The sequence below is a fragment of the Dermacentor variabilis genome, chromosome 6, assembly GCF_050947875.1.
Source record: "Dermacentor variabilis isolate Ectoservices chromosome 6, ASM5094787v1, whole genome shotgun sequence".
NCBI classification, from domain to species: Eukaryota; Metazoa; Arthropoda; class Arachnida; order Ixodida; family Ixodidae; genus Dermacentor; species Dermacentor variabilis.
The window spans coordinates 17,846,773-17,870,766 of NC_134573.1; the positions used below are offsets into that span (position 1 = coordinate 17,846,773).

Below are 23,994 nucleotides of genomic sequence, written 5' to 3' on the forward strand. Positions count from 1 at the left end.
CATGGATTGAAAGTGCTATTTCGTTAGCATTGCGTGATTTTTACTACTCCGAGACATTCAGTGCACATGCATGGAGTGATTTTCTTTTTCTTTTTTGTGGGCGAAGTGGAATGAATAAAAACAAGAGTCAAAAGATTACATTCGCTCATTTATTGACGGAGAAAAAGTAGCGAATATAGTGAGTGGTTCAGCGCAGAAAAAGCTCTAACCAGCCTTTGGTTCAAGAAAGAGGAAAATTTTTAATACTTCATCAGCAGTTTACATAAGCGGGTCTGCATTCAACTCCCATAATCTGCCCATTTACTAAAAAAAAGTTTTATACCGGTTGTCTGTATGCATGTTGGTACTGTCGGATGCCCTGTGAGCAAATATGCATCCTTGGCACTCCGCATTCTGCCTTTTTAGAGTATCCAGACAGAGACCAGTTCGCCGTGCTTCTACGTTGCCCGGACCATCTGGCCTTGCCGCAGACGGCGGTATGAACGTGCGTTTGGCGTCTTCGGAAGCATTAGGCCAGCAAATACCACGTGAGTACACCAGTTCTGACGATGGTTTTTCATTTATCTCTTAATCCTGTTAGCTATATTTTCTTGTAGCATAAAACAGAGGCTTCTCTCTCCTGTTTTATAAATAATGTTAGGCTATTATTAGCAGACGAACTCGTCCTACAACGTCGCATGTACTATGTGGAATAGCTACATATATGGGGTGACGTAGCGTGCGAACAATGAGTGAAAATATTCCATAGGCAAACACTGAACTTCTCATGCTACTTCTGATAAAAGGGTCCACAGCATGAAGTTCTCTCTATATCAATACTGGCTTTGGTAATGCATACCGTTACCCACATCTAGCTAAGCATAAAGTTCTAAGATGTGCCTGGACAGCATATTAAGAGCGTTTTTTGTCATGTGGACCGGAAATTTGATAATTAAAAGTTTTTTCATGTCGTGTTTCCGTAAATGTGACGCGACGTCATATGGCACGCTTTTGTCGCCAGTGGAATTCGCTCTACAGTGGAACATGAAACTGAATAAACGACAGGACGCTGCACTTGTGCTTTGTACATGTGTGCAGTTTTCGTTTACACAGCGTATAATATGGCGAAAATTTGCCAACTTGCTCATCAAGATGTTCTAAAGGTTTATCTGTCATTACAGGTTCTACACGGCCGCAGCTAGGCCAAAAGCGGCAAATATACACGCCAGAGAGCGCAGGCGTCATCAAACGACTGAGGAATGATAAAGAAAGTTATCCCAAGTCAGAAAAGTTAAAGTGCTGCAGAAACAGTACCACGGGGGAAATACTAGCGAAGTTGCATCACGTGAGCCTAGAGTTCTACCAACTCTTGGTGAGACAGGTGGCACTGCTATATCGCTAGAGGAAGGCACACACACGTAGAAATGTTTCGTGAAACACGTTGGCATGGTCGCACACTTGTGCGGTCCGACAACTGCACTGAAACTTAAGTTAACATCCGTCTTCTGTAAGAAATATTTTGCTCCAATAAGTGTCGCATAGACCTGTTTCAGCAGTTCTGCGATGTATGGCTCATGCTACAAATGCATGGCTCCGCTACAAAAAGAAAGCTCCAGAACCCTGCAAATTATGAAACACTTCAATACTGATATTTTATTCTTTTTAGAGCGCAGCTCTTTGGCGCCCGTTCCTGCGTTTTGCGTCGCCGTCGGCCTCACCGTTGAGCCTCGCCCTAACCAGCTCCGTAGGCGGGCGCGCTTCTCTAGCTGCGCGCTCTCCTGGCGCCATCTCTCGCGCCTGTACTGACTTATGCGCAAGCAGTGAGGCTACCTGCTCAACCCGGGAACCGCCGTAACCCGCCTCCTTCTGAAGAACCGCTGTGCCACTTCCAGGGCCAAGCTTCACGCACAAATATGTACGGGTCCACGAGCCCCCGAATAAATACGCGAAAGTCAGACGTGTAGCGCACACCTGACTATCAGCCACTCTGCTTCCACTGTGGTGAAGCGGGCCACTTGTACCGTGCCTGCTACTACCGAACAATAGGACTCCAGGGCTATCACCCCGGCGCTCGTCGTGAGGGAGAGCGCCCGAGAGAAATCCAGCAATATCTGGCCAGACAACCTTCGTCGCCGTACACGCAGTTCCCACCGGTTGAACAATTCCCGGCACAGACACGATCTCCGCAGAGGCGCCAGTCAGGATCACCGCCTCCTCGACGATCGGCGTCGCCTAGCCGCTACACGACGTTCTCCGCTTCCGTGGGCAACCGGCTCACGAGCCCAAGTCGGGGAAACTAAGAACATCGACCTCCGAGGGTGGGGTCCAACGCACTTCGAAAGATCCTCCGCTGCGACACCCCGACGACGGCGTCGGTGACGACGACGACAACGACGACGACAAACACACTTATATATCACCCATATATGTAGCTATTCCACATAGGACATGCGACGTGGTAGGATGAGTTTGTCTGCAATAATAGCCTATTATTTATAAAACAGGAGAGAGAAGCCTCTGTTTTATGCTAAAGAGAAATTATAGCTAACAGGATACAGAGATCCATGAAAAACCATCATCAGAACTGGTGAACTCACGTGGTATTTGCTGGCCTAATGCTTCCGAAGACGCCAAACGCACGTTCATACCGCCGTCTGCGGCAAGGCCAGATGGTCCGGGCAACGTAGAAGCACGGCGAACTGGTCTCTGTCTGGATACTCTAAAAAGGCAGAATGCGGAGTGCCAAGGATGCATATTTGCTCACAGGGCATCCGACAGTACCAACATGCATACAGACAACCGGTATAAAACTTTTTTTTAGTAAATGGGCAGATTATGGGAGTTGAATGCAGACCCGCTTATGTAAACTGCTGATGAAGTATTAAAAATTTTCCTCTTTCTTGAAACAAAGGCTGATTAGAGCTTTTTTCTGCGCTGAACCACTCACTATATTCGCTACTTTTTCTCCGTCAATAAATGAGCGAATGTAATCTTTTGACTCTTGTTTTTATTCATTCCACTTCGCCCACAAAAAAGAAAAAGAAAATCACTCCATGCATGTGCACTGAATGTTTTGGAGTAGTAAAAATCACGCAATGCTAACAAAATAGCACTTTCAATCCATGCGGGCCACTTCTGATTATATTTAGTCGTAGGATCTCATCTAAAAATATGTCTCGAAAATTTAATAAGCAAGGTTCCTACTTTTTGTGCTGTTATATAGTCATGCAAAATGTTAGATTGCTGGTTTCTAAATGTCTAGCGGAGAATTCTAGGTATCAATGTTTTAGCCAGTTTTCTTGGTCGATGAAAGTTTTACAGCAAAGCTGTTTATGGTTGCTCCCCGGGAAAATCGTGGCAGCGAACAAAAAGCGCCTTGCGGCAAAGCCAACTTTCTCGCGAATGCTCCGTAGATCTCGCTTAATGCAGGTATCATGAAAAAAACATACTGAAATTGGCCGCTAGGACCACTCTGTCATTACGCCGAGTTTCATTTACTTGTGGTAAGGAGTTAGTTCACAGTGAAGTTGTGAACGTTACGGAATTCCCGCCTAATATCAATACATGGACATCTCGGAAGGAACTCTTGCTTTATGAAAATTACATAGAAAGTTATATGAAAATTAGCCACTAAGACGAGTATAAGATTGCGCTGAGTTTCACTTACTTTTCATGATTACGTAGTTCACAGTGAAGTTGTAAATATTCGCACGTGTGCTTGTCTTTATCGGGGGACACGTTTCGCCGCCTAACAAATGTTAACGCACAGCGCGGAACGCGCCTGCATGCATCCGAAGTTTCTGGAAAGTTATTGATGCTTCTATCCGCTGTCTGTTGTCGCCGAACCTTATGTTATCTGATTTCATCGCGTGGCGCGAATGGTGTAGAACTTTGTGGAAGACACGCTGGTCCAAGCTATTGGTAGGGAACATTCGACGAGTGATGTATAAAAGCCGACGCGCTCGACCCGCTGATCAGATTTTCGACGATCGCCGACTGTGTTCGCCGCTGTCGCCATTTTTTAAGTGTAGCCTGTTTTGTGGGCACAGGTTCGCCCAATAAAAGCTAGGTTTGCCTTTCACAGTATTGCTACTGTGTTTTTTGACGTCACGACCACGTGACATCTGGTGGAGGTGCTTTTCGTCTATGTACCGGACGCCCCCGACAAGCCATGATCCAAGCCCGGACCGTAAAGAGAGCACCAACGTAATCACGGACCATCGCGCAAGCCGTTGTCTACAACACCTGCCCGCGGAGCACGGACTTCTACCTGAGAAGACCCAGAAGATTGTGGCCAAGGCAACCACGATGGCTGCCCCAGTCTCACCCATCATATTTCAACAACCAGAGAGCCCCCTACCTTCCGTAGAGCTACGTCGGAAGATCCTGAAACCTGGCTCGAAACCTTCGAAAGGATCTCGACCTTCTATAACTGGACCTCTGAGGATAAGCTTTGACACGTGTACTTCTCCTTGGAAGATGACGCGAGGACTTGGTTCGAGAACCGGGAGTCCACCCTAGCAACATGGGACCTGTTCCACAGTAACTTCCTCAGGACGTTCACGAGCGTTATCCGAAAAGAAAGGGCCGAAGTTCTGCTGGAAACCCGAGGCCAACTACCCAATGAGACCATCGCCATCTTCACAGAAGAGATGACCCATCTTTTCCGGCACGCCAACCCAGAAATGTCCGAAGAGAAAAAAGTGCGTTTCTTGATGCGAGGCGTAAAGCAAGAACTTTTCGCCAGACTAATCCGAAACCCATCGAAGACAGTAGCTGAGTTCCTGACAGAGGCTACGACGATTGAGAAAACGTTAGAAATGCGCACTAGGCAATATAACCGCCAAGTGCTCACTCGTCAGTGCGCCATACAAGCGCTGGGTTCCGTTGATCTCCAAGAGACCATAAGGGCCGTTGTACGCGAAGAACTCCGCAAGGTCTTGCCTTCGTCGCAACCTCAAGCACTCTCGATCGCTGACATCGTGAAAGATAAGGATCAGCGATCGCTGGGAGCTCCTGAGGTGCAACCTCAATTACCGCAGCCCCAGCCAGAAGCGATGACCTACGCCGCCGTCGCACGCCGTCAAGGTCCCCCTCCGCGACCGCGCCAGATCCCTGTCACGCCGCAGTTCCGTCGTCCGCCGCCGCCAGCACGACCACACATCGCCCAGCGCACCTACGCGAGGACGACGGACATTTGTCGCGCCCCCGACCACCGCCCGCTCTGCTACCACTGCGGCGAAGCCAGCCACGTCTACCGACGATGCCCATACCGGGAGATGGGACTGCGAGGTTTCGCCGTCAACGCTCCGCGCCCGCAGCAAGGTGAACGCCCTCGCGATATCGCCGACTACCTCGCCGCTACTCAGTGGAGCTCTCGACGACCGTCGCGTTGGCCATCACCAGGCCGCTACCTGTCGCCGCAGCGCCGAGCATACACTGGCCCAGCCCGGGTCCGATCCTTGAGTCCATATCCGGAAAACTAAAAGCAGCAACCGATGGAGGTGCGGTTGCTGCTCGTCGAACTGACGAAGATCCTCCGCCGCCTACGAAGACTACGAAGGGACTGCCTCGACGACATAACAAGGACACGCCGCCGTACCGAGGAAGACTGGAAGCAAAGAATACGCCGACGAAAGACCACCTGACGACGCCACGTATCAGCCACAGGCCTACGTGACGCAGCCGTGATCCGACGCCAAGGCCTAACTGTAACGCAAGGCAAAGAACCACCGACCTCGACGTGCTTCTCGACGGCCACGCAGTCACTGCCTTAGTAGACACAGGAGCCGATTACTCCGTCATGAGTGGACCCATCGCAGCCTAGTTGAAGAAAGTTGAGACTGCATGGGAAGGCCCGTTAATTCGGACCGCTGGAGGACACTTCATCACGCCAACTGGAATCTGCACGGCAAGAATTACCATTCATGACCGGACTTACCCTGCCACCTTCGTTATCCTGCAACAGTGTTCACGAGACGTCATTCTCGGCATGGACTTCCCGAGCCAACACGGCGCAATCATCAACCTGAAGTCGAAGTCAATAACACTGTCGGAAGATCAAGCGATATCGCCGGAGAGCCCTCGTAGTCACCACGCCTTGAGTGTGCTCGAAGATCAAGTGAGCATCCTGCCTCGCTCCAGCATTGTTATCTCGGTCGGCACCGAAACGCTAGCTGACGCAGAAGGCGTCATCGAAGGCGACCAACGTCTACTGCTCGACCGTGAAATCTTCGTCGCAAGAGGGATCGCTCGACTGCACGGAGGAAACACGAAAGTGTTACTGACAAACTTCAGCCAGGAGTTCAAGCACATCAACAAGGGCATGACGATCGCATACATTGAGGAAATTCTGGAAACCAGCAATGCGTTTGTCCTCTCGGATTCTGTCGCATCTACCCCGACGACCGTAGTTCCCGAGCCACACTTCGACATAAATCCAAGTCGCCCCGTGCTTAAGCGGCAACAGCTCAGAAGTCTGCTTCGACGATACGAGACTGCTTTTCGACGTCATCGAGGATTCGACAAGCACCAGTCGCAAAGCATCGCATAATAATCGAAGAGTGCGCTCGACCACTTCGTCAGAGCCCTTACCGAGTTTCGAGGCGAGAACACGAAGCTATAAGACAAGTCGACGAAATACTGCGCGACGACGTCATCCAGCCGTCGAAGAGCCCGTGGGCGTCTCCAGTTGCTTTAGTGAAGAAAAAGGACGGAACCCTACGTTTCTGCGTCGATTATCGTCGACTGAACAAAATCACGAAGAAAGACGTATACCCCCTCCCACGGATAGACGACGCATTGGATAGGCTCTGCAATGCTAAATACTTCTCATCGATGGACCTCAAGTCTGGCTATTGGCAAATAGAAGTCGACGAAAGGGATCCCGAAAAGACCACCTTCATCCCGCCAGACGGCATCTATGAGTTCAAGGTTATGCCATTTGGACTGTGTTCGGCGCCTGCAACGTTCCAGCGCCTGATGGACACGGTTTTAGCAGGATTGAAGTGGCAGACCTGTCTTGTTTACTTGGATGACGTCGTCGTCTTCGCCAGGAATTTCGACTATCAGCTTAAGCGGCTTGCGACAGTATTAGAGGCCATCAAGTCATCAGGGCTCACTCTGAAGCCGGAAAAGTGTCGGTTCGCTTACGATGAACTTCTATTCCTAGGCCACGTCATCAGCAAATCTGGGGTATGCCCCGACCCGCAGAAGACAGCTGCCATCGCAAAGTTCCCGCAGTCAATCGACAAGAAGGCAGTGCGCAGGTTCCTTGGCATGTGCGCCTACTGTAGGCGCTTTGTCAAGGACTTTGTACGCATCGCGGAGCCGCTAACACATCTAACGAAATGTGATGTCGAGTTCAAGTGGGAAGCGCCGCAGGCCGACGCATTTCAAGAACTCAAACGACGCATGCAGTCGCCGCCGGTACTTGCACACTTCGACGAGGACGCCGATACTGAAATCCACACTGACGACAGTAGCCTAGGCCTCGGTGCCGTCCTAGTCCAGATGAAAGACGGACTTTAACGGGTTATATCTTATGCTAGCCGGTCGCTGTCAAAAGCGGAAGGCAATTACTCTACGACTGAAAAGGAATGCCTCGCCATCATTTAGGCTACAGCAAAATTACGCCCTTACCTCTATGGCAGGCCATTCAAGGTCGTCAGCGACCATCACTCGTTGTGTTGGCTAGCTAATTTAAAGGACCCTTCAGGACGGCTGGCGCGGTGGAGTCTCAGACTACAAGAATATGACGTCACCGTAATATACAAGTCCGGAAGAAAACACTCTGACGCCGACTGCTTATTACGCGACCCCATCGATCCCCCGCCACAATACAAGGACGACGACGCCTTTCTTGGAATAATAAGTGCGGAAGACTTCACTAAACAGCAGCGAGCCGACCAGGAGCTAAAAGGCCTCATCGAGTATTTGGAAGGGAACACCGACGTTGTCCCTAGGGCATTTAAGCGCGGGTTGTCTTCGTTCACGCTACAAAACCTGCTTGTGAAGAACTTCTCACCAGTCCGCGCCAGCTACCTTCTTGTTGTACCGTCAGCGCTGAGTCCAGAGGTACTGCACGCCTTACACGACGATACCACCGCTGGGCACCTCGGATTCTCCCGGACGCTGTCGAGAATACAGGAAAGGTATTACTGGCCGCGTCGGACCGCCGACGTCGCCCGTTACGTCAAGACATGCCGAGACTGTCAACGACGCAACACACCACTGACGAGACCAGCAGGGTTACTGCAGCTGATCGAACCTCCTCGTCGACCATTACAGCAGATTGGGATGGATTTGTTGGGGCCGTTTCCGACGTCAACATCCGGGAATAAGTGGATCGTGGTGGCGACGGACTATCTCACCCGCTTCGCTGAAACTAAAGCTCTATGAAAAGGCAGCGCAGCCGAAGTGGCGAAATTTTTCGTCTAGAACATCCTGCTGCGACAAGGTGCCCCAGAAGTCCTCATCACCGACAGAAGAACGGCTTTTACAGCAGAGCTCACCCAAGCCATTCTGCAATATAGCCAGACAAGCCACAGGAGGACAACTGCCTACCATGCGCAAACGAATGGTCTCACGGAGCGCCTGAACAAGACCCTTGCCGACATGCTAGCGATGTAACGTCGACGTTGAGCACAAGACGTGGGACGCGGTCCTGCCGTATGTAACATTCACGGTGCAATAAACACAGCAGTCCTGCCGTATTACCAACACGGCGGTGCAAGAAACAACACAGATCACGCCGTTCAAGTTGGTTTACGGCAGGAACCCGACGACGACGCTCGGCGCGATGCTGCCGCACGTCACTGACGAGGAGAACCTTGACGTCGCTACCTATCTCCAGCGCGCCAAAGAAGCCCGACAGCTCGTCCGCCTGCGGATCAAGAACCAGCAGAGGACCGACAGCCGACACTACAACCTCCGACGACGCTTCGTCAAGTACCAGCCCGGTGACCGTGTTTGGGTTTGGACCCCTATACGCCGACGAGGACTGAGCGAGAAGCTTTTGCATCGCTATTTTGGACCGAACAAGATCATCCGACGTATTGGCGCACTGGACTATGAGGTCGTGCCAGACGGCATTTCGCTATCACAGCGGCGCCGCTAACGACCTGAAATAGTCCACGTTGTGCGACTCAAGCCCTACTACCAGCGTTAATGAACTTTGGGGCTTCGCGTAACTGACCTTTGGACTTTGTTTCTTTTCGTTATTTTGTTACTTATGTTTAATAAGTGTCCTTTTGCGTTTCGCTCTCTTATATTTGTAGCATCGGGACGATGCTTTTTAAAAGGGGAGTATGGACACGTGTACTTAACTGTATCGGGCAACCACGTTTCGCCGCCTAACAGCGTGGGACGCGCCTGCATGTATCCGAAGCTTCTGGAAAGTTATCGATGCTTCCATCCGCTGTCTGTTGTCGTCGAACCTTATGTTATCTGATTTCACCTCCTGACGCGAATGGTGTAGAATTTTGTGGAAGGCACGCGGGTCTGAACGATTAGTCTGGAACATTCGACGACTGCTCTATAAAAGCCGACGCGCTTGACCCGCTGATGAGATTTTCGACGATCGCCGACCGTGTTCGCCGCTATCGTTGTGCTTTAAGTGTAGCCTCTTTTGTGGGAACAGGTTCGCCCAATAAAAATTAGTTTTGTGTTTAACAGTATTGCTACTGTGTTCTTTGACATTACGACCACGTGACAATATAAATGGATTCGGGACTATTTGACTGAGAGGCGTTTTTTTCTTGCAGACCGAAGGCTTCAAACCATTACATCTGCCGTGGTGTGCCACAGGGTGGAGTGTTGAGCCCTATTTTGTTCAACCTCGTCCTGGTAGGACTAGCGGATTACCTACCGCAGACAGTACATGTCTCAATATACGCCGACGACATTTGCATCTGACTCGCCCTCAGCTAAGAGCCAGACTTCAGCGGGCGGCAACCATGACGGCGTCTTATCTCCGAGAACAAGGCCTCAGTGTGTCTACTGAAAAGTGCGCATTACTTGGTTTTACGCGCAAACAAATGTCATCGTATCCTGTTACCATCAATGGTCAAGCTATATCCTATGTTAAGACGCATCGCTTTCTGGGCGTCATCATTGACCGCAACCTCTCGTGGAGCCCGCACTGCGTCTATGTGAAAAAGAAGTTAGTAGTCATTGCTCAGGTCTTGAAATTCTTATGCGGGAAAAACTGGAGTACACCAGTCCATTCTATGTTGCAGCTGTACAGGGTTTTGTTTCTCGGACTGCTACGTTACAGTCTACCAGTGTTGTCAAATGCATGCAAGACGAACTTTCGCGCCTTGGAGAGCATACAAGGTCAAGCCCTACGCACGTGTTTAGGGCTGCCTCGGTGCACCTCAACAGCAGCAACAATCGCCATCGCAGGAGACCATATAACCCAAACACATGTAGCTGTCGACTCTCTCAGAGCGCACATTCGCCATCTGTCAAGGATCCCCGACCATCACTTGGCCTCCCTACAAGCCGAGAGACCTCAAGTGACCTTGTCACGAGTGATTAGCGCTCATCAAGAGTATATACCGACATCTTTTACACCGTCGGCGAAGCCTTCCTCTCCCCTGTGGTGCCTGCGACTGCCTCAAGTGAATTTTTCTATTCCTGGAATCACAAGAAAGTCCAATCATCCATCGCCGGCTCTGAAGCAACTTACGCTCCTATTACTATACCGGACGTATCATGACCGCATACATATATATACCGATGGTTCGACCTCACCTACCAGCTCAACTGCCGCATTCGTCGTTCCAGCGAAGAACGTTACAGTTAAATTCAAATTGTCGCACACGACTACATCTACATCGGCAGAACTCCCAGCTCTCCATGCCGCTATGATGTACATCACCGAAGAGCCAACAGAGAAATGGGTCGTATTTTGTGACTCTAAGGCAGCCCTTCACAGCATCAAGTCAGCATTACGTCACCGAACATACGAGCAGATGACATCTGACACCAGAGAATTACATCACCATGCCCTGGAAAGAGGACACCACATTATATTTCGATGGATTCCTGCTTACTGTGGCATCGTCGGCAACAACCTAGCTGACAAGGCTGCCCGGTGCGCCCACGAAGATACCAAGACGCGTCCAACACCTTTGGCGAGGTCGGACGCTGCCAGAGAACTTCGCCTACTTGCGCGCAAGAAGTTACAAGAACACTGGATTTCAAGTGCCTTCAATTGCAGATTACGTAAAACTGGACCCCACGCTACGGCTACAACTGCCATCTAGCCTTTCCCGCGGCGAAACAACCTTGTTGTGTCGCTTGTGGCTGGGAGTGGGGTTCACGAACGCATATTCCTACGGTATGGGAATGGTCGGTAGCCCGATGTGCGACTCCTGTGGGTGCGAGGAGACCATCCAGCACCTATTGTGTACCTGCCCTCGCTACGATCTCCAACGCCTCTCTCTGCGGGCAAGTTTACGCCGACTGGACTCGAGACCGTTCACCGAGTCAAAAATACTCGGACCGTGGCCACACCCATCACTGGCTCGAAAAGCGATTCCTGCACTAGTGCAGTATTTGAAGTGCACGGGCTTAAGAGACCGTATATAGTGTCCTTGTGTACGGTGTCCCTCCCACACGTACTCTGTGCTTACTCTCTCCCTTTCTTCTTCTTTCTATTCCCCTTTCCCCCACCCCCAGTGTAGGGTAGCAAACCAGATGCTGTTCTGGTTGACCTCCCTGCCTTTCCTACCCTTGTTTCTCTCTCTCTCTCTCTCTCTCTCTCTTACTAGGTAAAGCTTTGTTTTCGACTAGCATGTATACCCGTTTAATGGAACAGACAGGAAGTTGTTTTTACTCGTGTGCGAAAGATGTGGATCTGCTGCTCTTATTAATGTGTTTATTATTCACGAAGAACTGTTGCGACAAAAATTACTTCGGTAGAGTTGTGTTGCGCTCAGCAAAGAAAAATGGCCTCTGTAGCAATTTTCTATATATAAGAAATTGTAGGAATCTGTCTTTGTAATTATAATCGTATGCTCATTTGTTACGAATGAGATACTCGGCTTTACATTGTGTTCTGTAGGAATGCCATATGTTGGTATTAAAAGCAGTGAATAAACCAAAATTTTCTGCCTACTAATGTTTTGCCGAAACAAACTAGCCGCGCGCCATGCCGTACTTGCTCGCGCATCTTGAACAGAACAAGTCTTCACATAGATGCATTGTACACATGCTCTGAGTACGAAAAACAACATAGAATCCGAAGCGTGGCGAAAACAAGATCTGAAAGACGAAAACAACGTGGAAAAACTGTAGCGGTGCTGGCTTCCGTTGGCGCCAGCAGAGAAAGCCGTTGTCCTCGTCGAGCGCATAGCAGGCGGCGAGCAGGACGTTTCCCCTTCGCGCATCAACAAAACTGTTGCTGTGGCAGCATGCTTCACTTTCTTTTTTGCTTATTTTTGCTTTTTCTTCCGGAAGTTTGGCCTACCAAATACCAGGAGAGAAATTGGCGCTCGTGAAGTAATTATGCTCGTTTACCTCGCGAGTATACCCGCCGTCGTAGCCGTGCCTCCGGCGTTGATCTTCAGCGTGCCCCACATGTAGTAGTGCATTAGAGAGTTTGAGATTAGGGCACGCAAGCGGCTTGCATACGCAAGAGTCAGGGATGACGGTGCTGCGCATGCGCAGACCGAGACGTAGGTGTCTGCGATGCGCTGTACCGTGGCCCCTAGTTCTTGCGTACGCAAGCCGCTTGCGTCCCCTATCTCAAACTTTGTAGTTTTGCGCCTGAACTGACGGAGAGGTTTTGCACGCATACGGGACGTCCTTGCTTCACTGCTGTTAGCGTTTAGCTGAAGCTGCTAGGCCGGCGTTCTGACAACACGAGGGGCATGACTGCGCGATGTGACGGATACGGTGCTTCGGTTCCGAAACCACGGATGTGCAAGTATTTTTCCCGTGGCTACTGCGTGTGGGAAAACGATGGCACAAGCCGACAGTGTCCTCATGGTGTGTCTCGTCTGCGCAGGCTGTTTCACAATTCGTTCCAGCAAGCAAAGTTGTCGAACTTGAGTTCTTACAATTCAACTTCTGTGCATCAGTCTCTGCGATTGGAACACGTACACACCTAGACATCTCTCGCCATCTGGCATTCAAGCTCTGACGAAAAGGGAAACCGTACGCTTAATGGGAGTAATGTTCTTCAGAAAACATATTATACCAAACGAATCGGTATCTATATGTGCAATTATCATTGAGGGCGAAAAATCGCATGGTGTGTTCACAAGGCGCCATGCGCCTGAACGCACTGCCTTGCAAGCAGGAAATTATTAAGGCTGTTCTATTCCCTTTAGTAGCATGCGCCCGTGGGCTCACGGTTAGAGCATCGAGCAATTGTGCTAGGCGTCCTCTGTTCGAATCCTGCTACAGGACATTTAAATTTGTTTATTTATTAAAGACAAACTCTTTCTTAGCGCCTTAACACAACTTTTCCGTATCGCGTATGCCTGTGTCTTGTTACTATGCTATGCCCGCCCATCCCCGAGATAGTGCAGCCTAAGAGCCCCTTTGTCTTCCAATCCCGGAGATAGTACACACTAAAGTATCTTTCGTGGCCGATCCCAGAGATTCTGCAGCCTAGAACCTCTTTCCTGGACCGATTCCGGAGATAGTGCAGCATAAAATCTTATTAGTGGGCCGATCCCGGAGATAGTTAAGTCAACGACCTCTTTCGTAGGCTGATCCGGCAGATAGTGCGCCCTAGAACCTCTTTCGTCGCCTTTTTCCGAAGATGGTGAAGCCTAAAACCTCCTCCGTGGGCCGATCTAAAGGCACGTTCACACCGAAGGCGGAGCGGACAAGCGGATCCGGCCAAGCGGCCGCGGATGTTCCACTTTGCGGAAAATACGCGGCCGCTTGGCCGGATCGCGCCCGGACCGATTTTTTCCGCGCGGATAAGTTGGCCGCTTTGGCCGCAGCCAATCAGAACCCGACATTGCGGAAGCGCTCGTGAAGGAATGTAAACGAATGTCTATCTCTGGGCTTTTCGCTTCTGTTATTCAAAAGCGTCAAAACGGCAAGTTGGGCTACTTGCTTGGGATTCATAGTAAGGTTTGTTACAGCGCAACACAAGACAAGGACAAAAGAAGGTATAAAACGATGACACGGCGCCGTGTCGTCGCTTTATACCTTCTTTTGTCCTTGTCTTGTGTTGCGCTGTAACAAATCTTGAAAATCGACTAGACAAGTGGCACGTAAAATGCCAACGATCTCGTCTTCATCTGAGCTCATCATTTCGCAGAATAGATCGCGGACGAGAGCGCGCCGACCCACGAAGAAAAAAATATCGAAAGTGCGCGCACAAACCCAAAGTGCCGCGAGATGGCGGCACGTCCCTGAAATTGCTAAAGAAATTGCGAGATGCCACGCCTTCCCGGCGGCGCGGATAGCCAGACAACGCGGCCGGTCTGAACAGGCGCGGGCGCTCGCCGCCTGACCGCTTTGAAAATCCGCTTGTCCGCTTAGACGCTCCGCTTTCGGTGTGAATATGCCTTAAGAGAATACAGTTTTATGAAAGCTCTTTCTTGGGCCGATCCCGTAGATAATGCAGCGTTAAACCTGATTCGTGGGCCAATCCCAGAGATGGTTCACAATGAAACCTTGTTCCTGGGCCGATTTAGGAGACTGTGCAGCCTGAAACCTAATTCGTGGGCCAATCCTAGAGATTCCCGTACAAAAAAAATTATTGTGAATTTTTTGAAATATCATTGGTCAGTGTTGAGTTTTTATTGAGCAATTATTGAGAGTTCGTAGGAGAATTGTTGCGTTGAGTGTTAAGGGCTCTTGAATATTGGCCACTGAAATTTAATTGAAACACCATTGGGTATCTCAATGTTGAATAATTGTTAAGTTATCATTGAAAGTCCATTGTGCTTAAACGGCCAGTTGTGTTCCTTTTGTTAAATGGTTGTTGGATTACCATTGATTCTCCGTTGAACTGACGCTGTGGTAATTCTGTTGACCTGTTGTTGAGTTATTATTGCCACAGCCCTGAAAAGTACATTGTGGCCCAGTTGAGATGGCATTGAGATTTCAGAAGTCGCCATTGAAATATGATTGACGTTTCGTTGGGCTAGTGGATTTTTATTCATTTATTGAAATTGCTTTGCTGTTCACACTTGCATACCTCGGTGTCTGCTCATAACTTTCCCAAACACAAACAAAAGCAAAAGAGAGACTGACCAATTTGAAGTACCTTTATTTACACTAAAGATGAGCGCACATGAGACAATATTACAGTACATAAGGCACCACTACATCGAACCTGGTGATATAGGCTAGTACCTACAGCACTCTAGAAGTGTAAATACATCTGAAAAAACCTATACATATGAATTCAATCAAAACGATCTTTGTAGTCTTCACTTTCGACTTAAGTTTGAGTCGCTTTGTCTTCTAGTCAAAAGGCAGGGCTTAAGCATACCCCTGTAAAATCAACTTTGAACACATGAACACTTGAAGCTGCTTGTGTGTGAATGCATAAAATACATCTGAATATGTTAGATTAAAATACTTCGCACACTAACACATCACAGGAAGAGCTATGGCGGACTGTGAGAAGGCAAAATAACACACATCAAAAAAATGACTTCACGTAAATATATACAAGCTTTAGCACACGTCTTTCACCGCGACTAAAATTTAATAAAGTACCAAAGTAGACTTGCCTGAGCTTTCTCTCTTGGATATGTATATATTTTCATGTTGCCCAATTATATTATCAGATAACATTACTCAACTTAGCTATTAATTGACGAGACATCATTTAGAAAGTTGTCGGGCATGGTGAACACCTGAATATGTTTCTGACGAGCCAGGTTTGCTTTCTTCAGAAATAAACTTGTAATGGGGCTTTTGTGTAATGAATGCAGCTTATCTCTCCGGCACAAGTCAAGAACAAACTACACCATTTGATTATGTTAATTTGGGGAACAGAAGAGTTTGTTGGTGGCATTTCCTGAATTTAGTGAGCTCTTTTCAGGAAATTTTTCTGGACTTGCACGAAGCTGATTAGAGCACTTTTTGGGGCCTTTTCCCCTATACCCAGCAACTAAGTGGTACCTCAGTCAATAAAGAGCTAAGGCACGGCTAATACCTTGAACGATAAGAGAAAAATAATTTAGCACAGAAAATTGGGAGTAACACACGGCTAACACAATTCCAAACAGCAAATAAATGGTAACCTGCACTTGCAGTATCATGTCCCCAAGAAATAGTCATAAACTATGAGAAAAGGTTCCAGTGACTGGACAGCCAGATTGGTGAGACAGTGAAAAACGCAAATGAATGCGTATACGAAACACCAATGACCTCAATTGCGCAGGTAAAATGTTATTAAAATGCTACAAGAACTTTATTGCATAAAATACATAAAACATTTGCATAAATATTGAGACAAAGCCTTAAAAAATACGGAGGTAGATACAGCACCCGTGTTGAAAAAAAATTACATGTGATATACATGCATATTTAAGCTCACGACAATTTTTTCTCCAATATATACAAAAACAACACATGCACTTACCGCATAAAAAAGGTTCCTGCGCCTGGAGAATGCAGCACAGTACAAAGCAGCGTCATAAGAACCAAAAAGTAGTGCTTAGTATGTTTAAAAACTACGAATGCTTGCATACCTACAAACAGGTATGTGACATGTCATGCCTTGAATGGATGAAATTCATCAATCTTACACGCAAAGGAAGTTACCATCACTCTTATTGGCTTCTTCAGGGGACTCCTTGAAGTTGAACTAGAAAAATGTACATCAGTGTTAAAAAAAAGAGAAGACCCTATAACATTCTTCCCGAAATAAACAGCGCAAATAACTTCATGTATCAATTCTATGGACACTTCGCCTATTCGGTGTACATTTATATTTGACAACCACCCAAACAGAGACGAGAAGGATGAATTAAGGTAGGAACACACATGAACGCTGACTCAACTAGAAGATTATTCGTGAAGACAAAGATTTTAAACACATTGGCCAACTTCACAAGGAAAAAGCCATGGATGTGGAGCAGAAACAGCCCGGCACAAATAAAAGGACCGAAAGACGCCCTGTAGAATAAACATTTGCGTAAAAACTAACAAAAACATGAAAACTGAAAGGTTTGTCCTGTAAGTGATATTAACGAGAAGTACTGCAGCAACTCTTTCCCACTAAGGGTCACAGAAATTTTGCTTATCAATTTTTTTCGTGAGCAATAAATAATGCTTTCATAAGCCCTATTGTGTTCTCGTCTTTGTGATCAAACAATCGTTCTTTCTGCTCTTTACCGCAAAGCCAGAGGAGTTCCAGAAGCAATAATTATTGATCACAAACGAAACAAATGCACAACCAAGTTATCTGTTGCCCTCAGAAGGAAAAGGTTGCAGTTCTCAAAAGAGTATTTCTCGTTGGGTAGTATCACTTATCGGAGAAATCTTTCACTTTTTCGAAAGATTTGTCCGATAGTTCTCGTTTTTCACTCACGTTTATTCTACATGACATGGCTTTTTCATATCTTTTTCTTGTCGCACGTGGCTGTTTCTGCCACCCATACACGGCTTCTTGCCTTTGTCATGTTGACCAGTGCCTTTAATACTTCTGTCATCAAAAGTAAACTTGTAGTTGAGCTTGCGCTCGTGTGTGCTCCTACCAATTCCGTCGTCCGTCGTCCACCTCTGTTCGTGCAGCTGTTTACAGTACGCACGTATCACATGGTTAGGCTGGTAAACATTCTCGCTAGCAAAAGTAAATGCCTCCCCTCAAAAGGTAGCCCATCCTTTACTGCTAAACGCCAGAGCAAATCGAAAGTAAGCCTTCACAGCGTCTATGCGGCAGCTAGTACACCACAGAGCAGCACAAAAAATAGCTGAAAGTGCCACTTAGTGGAGAGTGGCAACAGAGATGCGAGCTTGCTAGTGAATCAGCCACATATCAAAGGGTGTCTCTTGTACCACGCCAAAGTGCTCTTGACGTAGAACACTTTAGCACCTGGGAATTTGCTGCATGCGTAACCTGGTGAGAAGGGAATGGGGACAGAAAATGAGATTACGCGGATTAAGAATCTGCCATAAGCTGCGCATAACTACGCAAGAAATAGAAGTACACACTATACTGGCAAGCAAAAATTTGCGACTCTTTACGAGTGCCGTCGAGGAAAGGAAGAAATGGGTTGTTACGGTAAATTTTAGCTAAAACATGCACAGCGATGATTCACAGGGGGAAAAAATATTCCCGGCTCTCTCGCAGAACCGAAGACCATGGGACAGTCCATAGCCGATACCAAGCAGATATCGAATCTTTGGGGTAGAAGTCCAGCAGCAGGAATGACCTAAAGATACGCCGAGAGCGATGCGAGCGTGAGCGTGCCTGTACGAGTGAGAACATGTACCGCTTCTTTGAAGCTAGTCGATCCGGCGTGGCTCCGATCGTCCCACGCGATTTGTGTGCAGAACGTCGCGTACGTGCCCTTGCGCGTTTTGCGCGGTAGCGCCTGCGCAGTGAGCTAGCTTCATGCACGCGTCATTCTTCGCTGCGCAAACGATGCTCGAGTGCGACGCTTAGCTCGAAACGGGCTTTGAGATCGCAGCGCGCACCCGCTATAACCATTGACTACAAATAGCTTCGGATTCAGCAACAGCCGCAACAGTATCACAGCTAATCGCTGTATCTGCGGCTGCTCCCGACTCCCGCCTTGCAAGAAGCATGCGTTTTATTTTAGCCTCGCCGAGCTGTCGTCCTGTCGTCCCCCATGCCTGCAGGTCCCATATGTTCAGTTAAATGGAGGAAGTCCAAAGGAGAAATGAAAGAATAACAGGTAACGGACTCTTATCATACCTTACTTGTCATCTCGTCACCTGCAAACGCGCTATAAACTATTTTAATAGTGGTACTTTTGTAAAAATAACGAAATTAGTAACAATTCTCATTTCTATGGAACGCTACAGATGTCAAGGTATTGTTCGGGTATGTGTGTGCGCACGCGGTTGTAACTGTTGTAACTGTTGTAACTTCGTTTTCAGCAGACTTTTGCAACAGTACACATGGTTACCGCTAGTTTCGTAGTCGCATTTTTTGGTCGTAGTATTTATTTTTTACGCTACAAATTAGGTTGTTCTTAAAACTCTATAAAGTTTAGTAGCTGAAAAATTATTACTAATTAATTCGCGATTTTTCTGTGCGGTTCTCTTGAGTTTGAATGTTTTTTGTAACTCAATACGATAGTGAAGCTTTGAACGGCTTTCGGACTCAGTTACTTGGATGCAGTTGTGCGGTGGTTCACGCCTCGCGCTTTTTGATAAAAGTATTTTTTTTTTCATTTCGGACATCATGAGGCACATTTTAGTGAAATGCTTCAACGACGATAAATGGGACGTTCGTCCATGGGAGTCATTGGCTGACCCAGCTACTAGTCTTCGGCTGATGTGCGAGCCTGGCTGTTTTGATGAGTTGGGCGGCAGAGGTCATGATACCTGTTGGAGGGAACGCACCCCGAAACAGTCGCAGTCGAACTTCTGCACATAGGTAAGCAATCTCGTTTTCTTGAGCACGTAACCTTTTTTTCTATTTTGACATTGACAAGCGTGAGATGTTAAGCACACTGTTCACTTTCTCTAGGCAAACCCCGGAGCGAAAGCGCGCGATACTAACGCTCGCTGCCGCCACCACTTCGTTTGAAACAATGATAGGCGAATAGGCAGCGGCGCCCCACGTGCGTAGAATTGCATTGCTTCATTTGTTCCTGTCTAATACCGTTTCCCTAATTTGTATGAGTGAACACAATTGGAAAATAAGGATCAGCTTATCGGCGCAGTGAAAATTTTGTGCAGTGCCCACGTCATCTTTCATAGAGGCTCACGTGGGCCGTCTAACCGCTTGTTATCGCGTTCCGATACGTGAGAGGCGCGCTGCCTTTCAAGGTGTTTAGGCAGGCATTACGAGCTTAGGAGAACCACGACAAATAATTGTGCAGCAGGTGTGCAGCTGTGCTACGCTTGTACCCCACTCGTACCGGAAGGCAGTGTTTCACTTCACGCTATTCATTTGGTAACTATGGCGGTCACCGTGGCAATTTGAGACTCGAGGTCGTGGACACGATCCCTGCAGCGGCCGCAATCCAAAGGAGCGGAACGCAAAAACGCTCGTGCATTGTGCATTCTATCCACGTGAAAAATTTCCTGGAAGTCAAAATTAATAAGGAGTCCCCCACTACGGCCTGCCTCATAATCACACCGTTATGCTGGCACGTAGGACGTCAGAATTTTTTTTCATCCGTAGTGGCTCGTCGTATACGATGCGGTTAGTGTGATAACCTTTTGTACCGTAGCGGGTAAGCGCGCCTCGATTTAAGTTGCGGCTAATGATGCGGCGCACCGCAAAATATATTTCGCCTCTTCTGGATGTGCGGAGAACGGCCAACCGATAAGTCGCAGCTTCCGCGTGGTGACTGTACACGGATACACAGCGCAAATGAACAGAGGTGTGGTGACAACGTCGGCAAAGAACACAGCCGCCGACGGGCTCGCCTTATCGCTTATCACCGCCAAAACTACCGCAGTAAGAATCTTCTAGCGCAGCGCGTTGCCATTGAAGGCGTACTGTACACTTTTAATAGGCGATAACTGAAACGCGCCACCGTTCTCTTCTGGCTCTTTGAGCTGTACCGATCCCAATGTGCGTTACTTGCAGAAGCGAAACGAGCGCCAGTCGGCGCATTGGCGCCCTTGGCACCTCAAGCTAAACGCCGCACTCAAGAGCTGTTTGCGCGGCGAGGAATGACGCGTGCATGCGGACAGCTCGCTGAACAGACGCTACCGCGCAGTGCGCGCTAGGGCGAGTACGTCACGCGCTGCACAGAAATCGCCCTGAATGATTGGAGCAACGCGGGAGCGCCCACTAAGCTTCAAAGAGGCGGTACACCTTGTCACGCATACAGGCACACTCAAGCTCGCGTCGCTTTCGGCGTGCCATTAGGTCATTACTGCTGCTGGACTTCTACCCAAAGATTCGATATCTGCTTGGTATCGGCTGTGCACTATCGCGTAGTCTTTGGTTCTGCGAGAGAGCCGGGAATATTTTTCACCGCGGTGATCGTTGAGCGTGTCTTAGGTACCACGTACTGTAGCAACCTATTGCTTTCTTTTCTCGACGGCCCTCGTAAAGAGTCGCAAATATTTACTTGCCAGTATGGTGTGTACTTCTATTTCGTGCGTACTTATGTGCAGTGTGTGAAGATTCTTAATCCGCGTAATCTTATTTTCTGTCCCAATTCCGTTCTCACAGGTTACGCATGCAGCTAATGCCCAGGTGCTAAAGTGTTCTACGTCAAGAGTAGCTTGGCGTCGTGCAAGAGACACCCGCTGATATGCGGCTGATTCACTAGGAAGCTCGCATCTCCGTTGCCACTCTCCATCAAGTGGGATTTTCAACTGTTCTTTGTGCTGCTCTGTGGTGTAATAGCTACCGCATGGACGCTGTGAAGGCTTATTCTCGATTTGCTCTGGGTTTTAGTTGTAAATGATGGGCTACCTTGTGATGGGAGGTATTTCTTTTTTCTTGTGAGAATGTCTACCAGCCTAACCAAGTGACAGGTGCGTACTTGAAACAGCAGCGCGAACAGAGGAGGACGACGGACGACGAAATAGGCAGGAGCACACACAAGCGCAGGCTCAAGTAAAATTTTATTTTTTAAGAAAGACTTACTAAACACTCTGGTCAACATGACAAAGCCCCACCGTTGTTGCTCAGTGGCTATGGTGTTAGGCTGCTGAGCACGACGTCGCGGGATCGAATCCCGGTCACGGCGGCCGCATTTCTATGGGGACGAAATGCGAAAACACCCGGTACTTAGATTTAGGTGCACGTTAAAGAACCCCAGGTGGTTAAAATTTCCGCAGTCCTACACTACGGCGAGCCTCATAATAAGAAAGTTGTTTTGGCGCGTGAAACCTCATAATTTAATTTTAACTTGACAAAGATAAAAAGCCATGTATGCGTGGTAGAAACAGCCGCGTGCGACAAGGAAAAGTATGGAAGAGCCACGTCATGTAGAATAAACGGGTGGAAAAAGGAAAGCTTTCGGACAAATCTTTCGAAAAAGCGAAATAGTTGTCCGATAAGTGCTACTACCCAACGAGAAATACTCTTAAGAACAGCACCTCTTTCCCACTAAAGAAAATAGATCACTTGGTTATGCATTTGTTTCGTTTGTGATCAGTAAGTATTGCTTCTGTAACTCCTCTGGTGTTGCGGTATAGAGCAGAAAGAACGATTGTTTCATCACAAAGACCAGAACACAATAGGAATTATGGAAGCATTATTTATTGATCACGAAAAAAAATGCATAACCAAGATTTCTGTGAGCTTTAGTGGGAAAAAGTTGCTGCAGTATTTCTCGTTAAATAATATCACTTACAGAAGAAACCTGTCAGTTTTCATTTTTTTGTTAGTTTTTGACGCACATGTTTGTTCCACAGGACATGTCTTTCGTTCACTTTTTCTTTTGCCGGGATGTTTCTGCTGCGCATCCATAGGATTTTCTTTGTGAAGTTGGCTAGTGTGTTTAAAATTTTTGTCTTCACGAATAAACTTCTAGTTGAGTCGGTGTTCATGTGTGTTGCTACCTTAATTCATCCTTCTCGTCTCTGTTTGGGTGGTTGTCATATGTGTATGTACAGTACTCACGGATTGAAATAGGACATTCGGAGCGCGTGGCCGTCGCTACATGAAGCGCCGACCGTGGATGCTCATGGAACCAAGGTGATGCATTGTGGTATAGCGCGAGGGGGAGAACATCTACAAAGCAGAATTGCTCCTTCCGGTCGCCAACGAGCCGGCCTGTGGTTTACCACATTGCCTGCGTGGCGCTGCAAGGCTTGCGTGCCTTCGTGTGCCGACCGAAATGATTCGGCGGTACGCACTGCTCGTTTTGCGGCGTCGTCTGCTTGCGCATGTGCGCGAGCAGACGACGCTCTAGTTACACGCGTTTGGCGATGCGGCACGCAAGCTGTACAATTCAGACACAGGATTCAGCTACGAGATAGCGCCGTATGTGCCTTCCTAGACGTTATCAACACTTGCACCAAAGAAAAGAAAGCTTATTTCGTCCATGTCGTAACGACAAAAAAGAAAGAAGCAGTCACAGGTCTGTCCTCGTGCAACGTTTAAACGAAGTCTCAGTATTTTGTTGGTTCACCCTTAGCAGCGAATACGGCAGACATTCTGCGTGGCAAGCTTTCGTAGAGGCTATCAGCCAAGGAAGAACGCGCTAGCGTCTCCAATTCTTCTTGAACAGCCGCCCACAGCATATCCAAAAAACACCCGTGGAGCGGCCGACGAGACAGGGCCTTCTTTATTTCAGCCCATACATTCTCAATAATATTCATGTCCGCACGTTGCGGAGGCCAGTTCAACACCATTACACACCTGTCTTCCAGCAGGCGAGTCACGGGTGCTGCGGTGTGAACTGGGCTCCGGTCGTGCTGCAAGTAAAACAAGCCATCCTTAAATGGGCCATCCAGGGCGTACGGCATAAGGACGGTGTCGAGGAGGTCTAAGTATGCTGCGGCATTAAAGCGGCCGTCCAGGCGCACAAGCGGACCAAAGCCGTCTTTGGAAATACAGCCCACATTTTGACGCTGCATCGACCGCTGCTTGCAACACGATGCAGATTGGGGGCGTCGAAGCTGGGTGAAGGAAGCGGAAAGAACAGAAGACATTATTTTACTTCACTGCGATTGATAGCCGCAACGACAGGGGGTCCTGCTCTTGACTGTTGGCAGAATGCACTGCCTTTAGAGACCATTTCTACGAACTGCTTGTGTCCGACGCACGAAACAAGGCGCCGGTGAAAAGTTTTTCGGCGTGTGCTCTCTCCTCGTGATAGCGGAGTGCACGGAATATAAAACGTAGTTTTTGATGAAAACGCATACTTATAGCCGCCACGTACCATCTATCCCATCTATCATGCGCTACGAGAATGT

General features: G+C 48.2%; 1 protein-coding gene across 3 annotated transcripts in view; it reads right to left on the reverse strand.

Annotated features, from left to right (window-relative positions):
• LOC142584667 (solute carrier family 41 member 1-like) overlaps positions 1-23,994 on the reverse strand; it is a 590,717-nt gene that overhangs the window by 546,544 nt on the left and 20,179 nt on the right. The window contains exon 2 of one of the 3 annotated variants that reach the window (XM_075694832.1): positions 2,577-2,698. The exons of the other annotated variants lie outside the window; for them this stretch is intronic. Within the exon in view, the coding sequence (XP_075550947.1) occupies positions 2,577-2,625 (49 nt within the window). The 5' untranslated portion in view covers positions 2,626-2,698. The remainder of the gene's footprint in view (positions 1-2,576; positions 2,699-23,994) is intronic. 3 annotated transcript variants of the gene reach the window in all.